The 12844-nt window shown below is 45.0% G+C and overlaps 1 protein-coding gene across 4 annotated transcripts in view; it reads right to left on the bottom strand.

The window, feature by feature from the left end:
• TBC1D1 (TBC1 domain family member 1) overlaps positions 1 to 12844 on the bottom strand; it is a 218011-nt gene that overhangs the window by 116193 nt on the left and 88974 nt on the right. For all 4 annotated transcript variants that reach the window (XM_039227041.1, XM_039227040.1, XM_039227042.1 and 1 more), the window contains exon 2: positions 2918 to 3436. In XM_039227041.1, coding sequence (XP_039082972.1) covers positions 2918 to 3436 — 519 coding nt within the window. The remainder of the gene's footprint in view (positions 1 to 2917; positions 3437 to 12844) is intronic.

The raw sequence follows: 12844 nt of genomic DNA, 5'->3' as shown, positions 1-12844 counted from the left end.
TATTCACCTGGATAGGACAGCGGTCTTCTTCTTTTTTAATGTTTATTTATTTTTGAGAGATAGAGAGAGGGCAAGCAGAGAAGAGGCAGAGAGAGAGACACACACACACAGAATCAGAAACAGGCTCCAGGCTCTGAGTTGTCAGCACAGAGCCTAAAGCGGGGCTCGAACTCACGAACCAGGAGATCATGATCTGAGCTAAAGTCGGACACTTAACTGAAAGCCACCCAGGTGCCCCTAAAGCAGTCTTTTTTGAGATGAAAGAAGTGAATATCCAAAAGTTAGCAATAAAACCTCAGATGCTACATCTCCCCTTTATAAGAAGTGAGGTGTCCATAAAAGTGAATCTTCCAGAAAGGGTTCTCTTTTGAAACTTCCAAAAGACTTTCTAATGACAAGTGGGTTTTTTAGGGTTTTTTTTTTTTTTACTGAAGAGTCTTTTAAAATTCTTGTTAAAATAACCTACCATCGTTGAGTACATACTATGTGTTCAAAGTTAGAGCATTAGGGGCACCTGGGTGGCTCAGCTAGTTAAGCATTTGACTCTTGGTTTCGGCTCAGGTCATGCATTATCTCATGGTTTGTGAGTTCAAGTCCCCACATTGGGCTCTGGGCTGACAGCATGGAGCCTGCTTAGGATTCTCTCTCTCTCTCCCTCCCTCCCACTGCTCCTCCCTGGCTCACTCACGTGCTCGCTCTCTCTCTCTCTCAAAATAAATAAATAAACTTAAATTTAAAAAAATAAAGTTTGGGGCGCCAGGGTGGCTCAGTTGGTTAAGCGTCCAACTTAGGCTCAGGTCATGATCTCATGGTTTGTGAGTTCGAGCCCCGTGTCAGGCTCTGTGCTGACAGCCAGCTCAGAGCCTGGAGCCTGCTTCTGATTTTGTGTCTCCCTCTCTCTCTGACCCTCCCCTGCTCACACTGTCTCTCTCTCTCTTTCTCTCAGAAATAAATTAAAAAGTTAAAAAATTTTTTAATAAATAAATTCCAGTATTAGCATATATTAATACTGCATTACAGCCTTGAATCAGCACAATATACTCCATTATAGCAGAGGACTGTGTTGCCGCAGCCCATCCCTGCCTCAAGGGCCTTCTCACTTGCTGCTTCTGAACCCAGCAGACTCCAACTAGAAGAATATCTAGTTGGCTATGCTGAACCTCTGCTCAGTGAAAAATCACTTCCTCCAAGAAGCCTTCCTGGAATCCTCAGATGTTCTCACAGCATCCTCTACTTCTCCTTTGTGGCATTTATCACAACTGTAATGAGACCATTACTTGTACGACTGGTTGTCAGTCCCCCTTACTGGAATCTAAATTCCATGTGGGCACAGACCATGCGTGTCCTATTCACTGCTACAGCTTCTAGCATTCTGAAAGGGACCCCATACACAGCAGTCACACACTAAGTACTTGAAAATGCATGCGCTGAGTAGCTTTCACAATGACACCACGAGTTTTATCTTTTTAAACACAGATCACAGACTAAAATGCATAAGCCTGATGCCAACATAGCACTCTTTTCAGTACACTAGGCCCACGATGAAAACAGGAAGGAAATAGCCCTATGTACCCACTGATATCATCTTCATCTTAAACTGCTACATCCAACATCCCATTAACCTAAGTAGCAGCTTCCTTACCTGTTGGCCATCTCACTGCCCTGAGTTAGGCACAAAAACATTACACTTATGGTAATTTTGCTCTCACTAGAGTATCAGTCACAACATTCTAGAAGGGGGCTAAGGAAGAACAAGTTCCCTGTACTGTCAGAGGCCAGCCCCCTGCTGGGACAGCCCCAAGTCCCATCAGCTCAGACCCAGGGGACTCCCAAGGAGGGCAAGCCCATCCAGAAGAGCCCAGGGCAGTACAGAACCCAGGAATCCCAAGTGCCAAGGACAGCTTCCCTATTCGTTCCTTTTCTGTCACCTGGCTACTAGTTTACCAAACCTTTTCTAGAAAACAAGGGAGTAAGCAATTAGCTAAACTATTATTTCAGTTTGGAGATAAATTTTAAATATCATGTTCTCCCCAAACCCAATTATTCTGATTAACAAAGGATAAATATTTTTTATAAATTAATAGAAACAGTAAAGAGGGAGTATTTTCCAATTAAAAGATTTTGTTGAAATATTTTTCTTGAAATTAATATACATTTAAAAAAAACCTTTTGGGGTCTCTTACATGTGTTACTTGTTCCTTCTTTAAAAGGTACCTTTCAACCAAATTGGGGAGCGAGTAGAGATAAAAACATACAAGGATATAAGATGGATTCTCTTTAGGGTGTGCCTGGTTAAGCATTCGACTTTGGCTCAGGTCATGATCTCATGGTTCATGAGTTCAAGCCCTGCACTGAGCTCCATGCTGGTGGTGCACAGCCTGCTTGGGATTCTCTCTCTCTCCCACTCTCTCTCTCTCCTCCTTCTCCACTTGTGTGTGCTCTCTCTCTTTCTCAAATAAACTTTAAAAAAAAAAAAAAAGGATGGATTCTCTTGAGGTTTCCAATGATGATTTTATTCGTATCTTTTAAATATTTAGAGAGAGAGAGAGTGCGCGAAAGAGCAAGCGGCCAGGGCTTGAGCAGAGCAGGCACAGAGAGAGAGGGAGACATAGAATCCGAAGCAGGCTCTGAACTGTCCGGCCACTGCTGGACATGGGGCTTGAACTCATGAAATGTAAGATCATGACCTAAGCCAAAGTCAGATGCTCAACCAACTGAGCCACCCAGGCACCCCTCCAACAATGACTTTAAACATCTAAAACTAAAGGATTTTATCCTGAGAAAAGGATTTGCTTTAAAATTAGATTCACACAGAAATCCAAAAGCAATTTACTAAGAATCTGTGCGCAATAAAGCAGATTTCTATTGAACCTGTCTCTCACACCGGGGATGAGCCTGGGGCTTGATGGCATTTTACCGTGAAGAGCATCGTTCGATTTTCCTCAATATCTGTCGGCTGCACAACATTGTGTCCGCTAATTAGGTGGTTCTCGATGTCGTTTTCCTCAAAGGACCTGAAAAAACTACTACTTCGAAGGCTTCCATCTTGAAATTCCTTCTTAAAGGCCAAAGAGCGCAAGCCAGGCTGGGAGAAGGATTTGCGCATGGGCCTCCCGCCCTGCTCCCCGTTCCCCACCGGCTGGAGCACGGATCGGAACTTGTCCGTGAAGGACAGCCCTCCCACAGGATTTGGGGGTTCAGAATCCTGGGAGACCAGGTCAGATTCGGCTTTCCGGCTGCAGCTGATGTGATTGAACTTCTCAATGCACTCGTCGATCAGGGCCGGGGGGGCCTTCTTGTGAGCCACTGTCACCCGGCCACAGAAGAGCACCTCAAACTTCTTGGCAAACGTGTCATCGAACTCGGACGGGCACTGGAGCTCCTCCTGGCGGGCAATCTTCCCCGCCTGTCGGATGGAGCTGATGATCTCAGGCACCTGCCAGGAAAGGAACAGTGTCACTTGGAACATGGAGTAGGTGGTATTCCCACGGTGGTGTGTGCACACGTGTACACACACACACACACACACACACACACACGAATACACAAGGAACCAACGCTATGCTCTCCCCAAACACTCCACTGCATACTCCATGGCACTGAAGCAGATCCATGGGGACCGTGGGACCGGAACTGTCTTCCCACGACATGCACAACTTTGACAGAGAGGAGAAGTGGAACATTATCGATGAAGCACCTCTTCATGCCAGGGTCTATGCTAGAGGACTGACATGCCCACGACACTCTACAAGCTTGCGTGACACACCCATGGACGCACAACCTGGTGTGGTAAGCCGTGGAGGCAAACCTGCATCAGTCCCACTTCAAAGCCACAGTCCTCTCTGCAGCAGCTGTCACCCCTCAAAGAGGTGCGCCTCCAATGTGGCTCCACCAAAACATTTTCCTATATCTCACGGCAGTCAGCCTTGGCATGTCTTCCACAATAAATGCATGGAATGACGATGACAAGTGAGGACTGAAATTACCTCAGAAGATGATACTTCTTCAAATCACAACATCATTATTCTCTTCAAGGACACCTGACAATGTACTACCCAGCCCCATACTTCCTCACCGCTGAATAGTGCTGACTACAGAGCTGGAAGGTTTTAGCCAAGGAGCGAGCAACCAAGACCAGATCATTATCACGGCAACACACAGGGCCTCTTCCCACAGACTCCAAAGCCTTTGGGCTCAGGGCAGAGCCACGATCAAGAGAATGACTGAAAGGGTCTCGTGTGTTGTCCTCATTCCTACTGCCACAGCCTCTCCTCAGGAGCTTCCAACAGGAGCCCGAGAGGCAGCAGCAGACATAGATGTGCAACCACAGCAAGTACCTGTGTGGTCACGTAGATGAAGTACGGCCACATCACTAACGCAAGACGGGCGCGAATTCAATCTTCCTGAGGAAGGACCTAGTTTTTGTTATGACCTAAACCCCAAAGCAGGTTTTTTTTTTTTCCTTTTCTCTACTTAAGAAAATTCAATTTAAGGCCCAATACCCATAGGCTCAATGTCTTCTAACAACGTTATAGAGGAAAGAACAGCAACAACAAAAAGCCTGTTACAATTCAGGCCAAAGATCAACACATACACCATAGGGAGACGGTTATAGATTTAGAACATATGCTTATATTCTGTAACACCCAATGGCGCCAAAGGTTCTTCTTTGTGATTTCATATCAAGCACATCTTAAAGGCAGGATCTCTGCTGTAAAGATTATGATATACCCTTCCAAGGCAGTTTATCATGCAAGGAGTTAAGATATATCTAGATATAGTCTATATTTTAGACACTGATTACTGAAGCGTAAGAGCTAAACAATACGAAGTAAGCCAACGTCTCAGCACATGTCAAGCCTCCCTTTGCACTGAGTGCTTGCGCTGTAGCCAGTCTGCTACTGCCGAGTCACATACACACGGAGACCTGAAGACGGTTAGTGGAAAAGTCAGGACAGAGAGAAGAGGGAGTAAGCCTAGGAACGTTTAAACGTTTCGTGACGTTTAAAGTTCACGCCTTTGCCAACGAGTCACTACAGGCCCTTGGCCAAAAGTGCTTCAGATTCTCAAAACAAACAAACAAAAAAAACTTAAGAAGATTTTTCAGGTAAAAGTTATTTCTGTAAAGAATTTTCAAATAACCAATTCCTGCAAGTACATAACCTCGCCTCTTTTCTGAGCAAGTGTAAGAAATTATCTTATCAGGGGTCACATTATTAAACGTACTCTCTGAACAGAAAAGTCAAAGCTCACATAGCCTTCTGGAACTTGTTAAAGTAACTGCCATTTCTCTGTGCTGGGTCTTCCACTGCCTCTGAGGTGATGGCATTTTTCATTATATAATTAAAGGAAAGAGAAAATGTATGAAGGCTTGTGAATTTATGGTGACTCGGCAGCAAACAGCACAGACACAAGTAAGACACAAAGTGGAGCACCTGACAGCTCCCTCACTTCACAAGGTCAGAAGAGGCTGAGGAGGCCATCACAACCCTGGTCAGGGCTGAGGCTGTGGAAGATTTTCCGACGGCCGTTCTCTCCTGCACAGTAATCACCACCCTTGCGAGGTGGCATTAGCCCAAGACCAGCGCCCCTTCTCCTTGCTCTGGCGATTTATAATATGGGTCTAAAAGAGAGAACTGGGTTAAAAAGAATCACTGTGATCCTGCCCAGAATAGAACCATCTCAGAATATTTGACAGAATACCGCCTAACATAATTTCAGCAATACGTTGTGAACAGTTACAGATCTAATGTTTTAAAATTACCATAAGTAAGACAGGAGACTTAAAAAAAAAAAAAAATGACTCCACCTGGGTGTAAGTTTGTAAATCTGTGGTTCCCTTTACCAGAACAGGCCCGGGGCACTGCTTCTCGAGAAATGAAGGCGTAACATCCACTTGTGATGAATCTTGAATTTTCCATTCTTTATAACTGTCCTGGACCCACCTACACTGTTAATTGTTACAGGAGGGAACTGAGTCATTTACCTCACTTTATTTCCAAACACTTTTCTAAGTATCACTGGAGGCTAGGAGGTGAGGGTCCGGAAGTACGAGATGGAAGCAAGCCAGTCCTGCCCAGGCAGGCAGTGGGGACCCTGGGAGGGTCAGCTAGAACATTTGCAGTCCTGAGATGGGGCCTGCTGGGAGCCTGAACATAGACTGGCTCAAGTGCAAGGCTGGGTAAAGGATCCCGGAAGACAGCATACACAAGATTTGCCGGCTCTCTGGATGTGGGAGTTGAGGGCATGAAAGTCAGTAGGTGGCTTGGAGACACCGCCTTAGGCTGCATACACAGCGAACACAGGAGGCGGCTGAAGGGGACATGAGGAGCTTGGCTTCTGTACATGCTGAGTAGGACCAGGAAGACTTGAAAGTAAAGGCATCTAGTCGGCAGTTGGGCAAATGGGCCTGGAGTCCAAGACAGGAGATGGAGACTGGGATGTCAACAGCTCACGTACGAGAGGCGGCTAACGCCCTGGGAACAGAAAAAGTGGAAGCAAAGGAAGAAGGCAAAGATGGGACTGTAGGCTACACCGACGTCTCCCGTGTAGAGAAACGAAGTAATCGCAGGCAGAGGAGGAGGAAGGGAAGCAGTCAAGGACATCAGAGATGTCAACCAAGGGACAGGAAGCCACTGAGAAGCAGCAGCGGCTGGGGTTGGCAGCTTATAAGAGACACATAAAAATAAAGGGAGGGATGTCAATACTCAACGCCAAAATAAACAAACTTAACTGAAGAGTGTCTCAAGGTAAAACTTCAGGCTATGAGAACATATGTGTCAAATTACAATATCGACTGCAAATATATTGACCCTTTTAGGGCAAGTACACCAAGGCCAGTGGAATTTACTTCCATCAATACAATCTGGGCACTTTTTTTAGTGCAGCCACGGCAGCAATGTCTACGTCATTTCTGACCACAGATCAGCGGACCGAGTAAATCAAAGCCAACGGCGGCCGAAACAAGAATCTGAAAAGCATCACACTGCGATAAACCCAGTAAGGGTTTGAGGCTGTATTTCCTTTTACACTGGGAATCACAACAAAAAATGTTAATTAAAATGAATCCCCAATAATGAAGAAAAATGCCCTGTTTAGACATAAATTTCTTAAACTGCTCTTCTGTCGGCCTCTTTGAGTCTATACTAAAGCTCCTTTTTAAAGTAAAGCTACACCTTATTTCACAACCACAACAACTTTCCCCCGAATTCACATACTAGCAAAGGCACGGTAGGTGTGTATATGGTTTCTGTGGAAGGCTTAAGGGAGCATTGTTTGAGAAGTTACCAGAAAACCATAGTGTAAGAGAATTAGAAACATTCACTTCTGTAGATAAAGTCCTCACTTAAACATTTGGGTAAACTGTTTTGGTAAGGATTTAGGGATTTTTAAGGGATAATAAACACACAGCAAGTGTAATTTTATGCAAAAGGACTTAGGAAAGAGCTTCTAAAACAATAGTTGGAATGAGAAACCATTTTACGTTACATTTATTCCTGTGTTTTGCTGCCAACTAGTAACAAATAAGTATGAAATGAATCTGAAGAAGCCCATGTCTGTATTTAAAATCCTTCACAAACTACAAAAATATGGCAGGCCACACTGTGCTTTGTCTCTTGGATGAATACCCTCTTGCTGCAAAAAGTTAAAACAAATTCTAAGGGAAAATTATTCTGCATAATTATTTTCCAGAAGGAACAGACTTGTGTTTCGTTTTGTTGGTAGTGAGTGGGTTTTTTTTGTTTTTTTGTTTTTTAATATTTGTTGGTCAGAAAGGTAAATAGGGGAAGAAAACTAAATTAAACCAAGAATTTTGTCTGTCTTACATGCCTTGAATTTTAAACAAAACACTTCAGGGAATGTCTTCTTACTCGTGCTCATTACTTAAATTATTTAAAGAGAATAAAACACCTGTCTGACACCATCCAGATAAGACACATGTGAACACTCATATTGTCCAACATACTGGCCTGTTGAGACTAGATTCAACACAGCGATGTGAATACACTCATACACTGAATAAGACAGGACTCCTCCTGACCTGAGAGGCTCACAATCTAGGAAATAAAAGACACTCTAAACATATCATCTCCAGTACAATGTGACAGATGCTAGAACACAAACATGAGCAAAGTGACCAAATGTGTCCTAGAGAAGGCTGGTCCTGAGTAGAGGCCTCTCTTATCTGCCTGTCAGTCACAGATCCTCACGGTGAATGTCCCAACTTCTGCTTTATGCTTACAATTAGCCCAAAGGTCAGACTCATGGGCTAGGTCTTCCAGAAAGAGAAATCAGACTTGCTCATTAGCTGACTGAGGAAGCAGCTGGCACCTAAGAAATGCTAAGGGCCACTGGCCCCTAACACAGGGCCACCCACCTCATTCATCCTGTCCTTCTATCCTTTGGGTCTTGATCTTTCCTCCCGTGTAAAACAGAAGCAGTATTCTGCTTCTCTAGTTCTGAAATGGCAAACTAGACAAACGCTTAGCTTTCAAACCCCATGAAAAGAAGTCTCTGCAAACACAAACCCCAGCATCCTACTCCAAAATAATCATTTGAAAGATTCACTACAACCTTTTCACTAAACCAACGTTTCTACAAATGTGTAAAACAAGGAGACAAAAACCAATGCAAGTGATTTAATGACTGCAGGGGCTAAGGAAAGAGGGTGGGGCAGGTAAGCAAGAAGGGTAAGAGAAGGGATGGCGGTAAGATTGTAAAATTATCTTGTAAATTTTCTAAAATGATGTTTAAAAGTCTTGATTGGCTGGCATCAATACTGAAAGATCATTTTGGTAATGATCAACCTGGGAACAGAAGGCCTCAAAATCTAGTCCTCTTCATTCGATGCATTGGTTCTCAACTCAGGATTTAAAGAAAAACTAATGTCTGGCCGCACCCCAGCCTGGTTGGAGCAGCCTGCCTGGAGGTGGGGCCCGGGCACCTGCAGTGTTCAGAAGCGCTGGGCAGTTCTGACGGGCAGAATCCCTGATGTATCTGTCGCCGTCCCTCCTCATGTCCCAAGGTAAGGAATGCTCGCTCCTCACCATGTCCCCCACACCATCATACCCCAAACCTATTGACTATTAAGGTCCTGGGCAAGCTGTGTGCTTCAGCAGCACTGAAGCAGCTCAACTGCACAGCCCCGCACCATGCGTGGAACAGACATGAACAAAGGAGTGAAAACAAACAAACAACAAAAACCAAATTGCCACAGATTTTTGACAAGCAGTTTATACCATTTAAGGGCAAATTTGATTTGCAAATAAATTCACCACGTCTCCAACGTCTCAGCTCATTAAATGCGTATGTGCCTATAAGGAAAGCTACTCTATAATTCTGATTCAAGTTTACTACATTAATCTCTCAAAGATTAAGAAACACTCATAAACATAATGAGCTAGCAGTTAATCACAGCAATTACCCAATATTGGTATGTACGTCACATAATCTTTGAAGAGGGACACTAAGATCCCTTTTCTACAAGGCAGGGAACTATAAACGTGTAAATAAATATACTGAGAGAAAACATTAAACAAAGCGCCGGTTCCTTCTCCGGGACGAACGCCACAATCAGTTTTTATAAATGATGCCCTTTGGAAATCCTGCCACCGACAGATCATGAATAAAGGAATCTTTGGTCATTTAGTGTATACTCATAAACAAAACAGCAAAATCATCTAGAGCTCTGGACACCACTAAGGATTCTAAAATCATCCATTCTTCCTAAAATCATCCAAGACCAAATATATTGAACTCATCAAAACTCACTTTCAGGCTAACAAGTGCCCATGTACTGTCATTTCATGTCCAAATCAATCTTTGGTGAAGCAGTTACAGGAGATATGGACCTTCTATCAGGCAACAGACCCAAGAGTCCTTCTACCTGTTCCCATTTACACCTCAAAACCGAAGTCCTTGACAATCACAGAGCAGGTAAAAGCAGTTAAAGCCCTAGTGCAGGAGCCTGCACCCCACCCCAAACAGAGATGCATCCTGGCTCAGCAACAGACGCAGGCGAGGTCACAGCGTGCGAGGACAGTCACAGCGCATGCGAGGATGGTCACAGCATTACTGACAGTTCAAAACTAGGACAAAACACTGCCCAGCTACAGCAGTGACAAATATGCTGTATTCATAAAATCACAAACATGCAGAAGGAGAATAAACAAGCTATTCTATGTGCAACAACACGGGTAAACACTCATAATCCTCCTGTTGAGTGAAAACGACAGGTATAACAGAATCATCGGGCAGAATTTCACTTGTGCAAAATTTCAAACACAGGCAAAACTAAACTATGAAGACAGAAGACAGGGCAGCGATGACCTCTGGAGGAGTGACTGGGAGTGCGCCCGTGGGCTTCTAGACTGTTCTTCTTCATCCGGGTGCTGACTGTACAAGACTACTCAGACTTTGAAGGCCCTGAGTACATGATTTATGTATGATTCTGTTCATATAACATCAATGAAAATTATATGAAAAAATAGTATTTTCACAAGCATGACAGAATTTGATTGAGAAAAGGGTACAGAAATACTAGTCCCAAGTAACCCGCTAATGAAATGAGCTGAAGGGTCAGGCCAGCATGTGCCTGACGCCAAGACACAACGTCTTGCCACCACACCCAGACTTCATTCTCAATTCAAAGACTCCTGGCTCCTGCGGTGGCCCGTGTGCTGTTGTTGCTGCTGTGGTTGTTTGCTCTGGGAGCTTGTTTTAGTCTACACGGAATCTAGTGCCCTCTCCCCGAGTAATAAGTAGCACCTTGACCCACTCTCACTCCCATGGTCAGGTCCCAGCCCACCTCAGGAGTGGACTGGCAGCCCCAGACTAAACCAACCAGCATATTCTATCACCACCCCCCCCCCCCCCCCCCCCCCCCCCCCCCCCCCCCCCCCCCCNTTTAAAAAAATAAAATAATTTATGTGTGTATAATGTCCATCATGTATATATAAACAATCATTGTTAATCACACATGTAAAATTACATATATATATACCCCCCCCCCCCCCCCCGCCACACACACACACATATAATTAGTTCGGGGCTGGTCACATAACACAAGCCAGGCCAGGATGAGGGCAACACATTTTAAAGAATGGGTAGGGAAAAAAACTTGCTGTGGCTCCAACCAGGGGCAATTGTGCCCACCACCAGCCCCCCAGGAGACATTCTGGTTTGTCACCACTGGAGGGTAAGAGCCGTGACTGGCAGCCAGTTGGCAGAGGCCAGGGATGCACAGGAGAGCTCCTTGCAACAAAGAATGATCTTGCTCCAGGTGCAGTATTGCCCAGGTTGAGGAATCCTGCTTTTGGACTTAGAATTCTGAGGACTAAGCTTGGAATCGCTGGTGCATCACAAGTAGAGCCACGCCAGACAGTTCCAGAGGAGGTGAAACAGAGACAAGGAGGCAGAAGATGGAAGAATGAGGCTTCTGACGTTTGAGGACCTGGATCCAGCCACTCCTGAAGCCAATCAACTGGGATTCTTGTGACAATAAATTTTTGATTATGCCATTTTACACTTGGGTGTCTGTCACCTGCAACTAAGAGTCCTGTTCACACTCCCACCACATAAAAAACTATGCCAAATTCTACGGTGAGAACAGGGATGAATCGCATAGATCCTGTCCTTCAGGGAACCTACAATCTAGACAGAGGGGATAAAGAAATACACAAATGAGCAAACACTACAGAAGTAGAAGTGCTAAGGAGGGCAGGAAGATGGAGAAATGCAAATCTCGGTATGGAGTGCACTTCAAATAAATTATCAAGAGCAGATAGGAAGATTTAAATATTTACCAAAATCCTGCCCTTAGAATAAAACCAGCCACCAAAGACCTTCAGGGAGTCTGACTGACTCATTTTTTTCTCTATAAAAAAAGGGAATATATAAAATTTTAGATCACATCAAAAAACATTCAGGAAGAGCCAAAGTAGATTTCACGTGCAAACGACTTCTTCACATGTTACTCCCATGCCTCTCTGCGCCCTGCCATGCTGAGTGAGAAAGGACTGTAATCATACATAATACGCAAAAGAACCGAGAAACAAGACCAAAATGAGGAATAATTTACAAGGTACGCACACACGGCCTTACATGGAGGTCTAGCTGAGCCACTCACCGACGATTCCACTCCGCTCCGGAGGTAATCTTCTTCCCTTGCAGCAGGGCCCCCCTGTGCAGCTGGACTGTGGCTGCTGGGGTCTCACGCGGCCCTGCCCTGGGTCCAAGCTTCACTTCCCTCCTCTCTGCTTACCTGCGAGCAGAATCCACCTCAACGGAAAACACAGCAAAGGAATTTTCTAGCTTCTACCAGCTCCCCAAGGGTAGGACTTAGGTAAAAGGCTTTCCTCCCCGAAAGGAACCAAAGGGATAAGAGAGAGCCCCTGTCCCAAATGTAGGGTTCAGAGCCACAGTCAGGAAACAGAGTCAACCCCAAGGAGGCTGTACTTGTGTTCAGAACCGCAGTGCCAGGCAGGAAACAGCACCACACGGGTGGGACATAAACACACCCCATCCCTAAGCCACATGGTCTAGTCTTTTTAATCAAATCAGAAACTTCTCCGCATCACAGGCAATAGCTGAGGCTCATGACAGCCCCTGACAATCTTTGTGTACTTAAAACACTGAGCGGAATCCGTCGATCAGAACTGACGCAACTTCTGGAAGCTGTAGGCTCTGCTCTTGAATTCTTCCCCTCTGTCCCCTTGTTTCGAGAGGAAAATAAAGCTTAGGTTTCACCCTGTGGGATGCCTTCCTCTCACGTACGTACACTCTGCTCCCCCAGTCCCTGGGCGCGGGGTCTCCAGGCTGAACTGGGAGGTCCGATGTGGCAGGT

Source organism: Hyaena hyaena, unplaced genomic scaffold (genome assembly GCF_003009895.1).
Source record: "Hyaena hyaena isolate Hyena2069 unplaced genomic scaffold, ASM300989v1 scaffold_24, whole genome shotgun sequence".
Lineage (NCBI taxonomy): Eukaryota > Metazoa > Chordata > Mammalia > Carnivora > Hyaenidae > Hyaena > Hyaena hyaena.
This window is presented reverse-complemented; position numbering and strand designations above follow the sequence as displayed.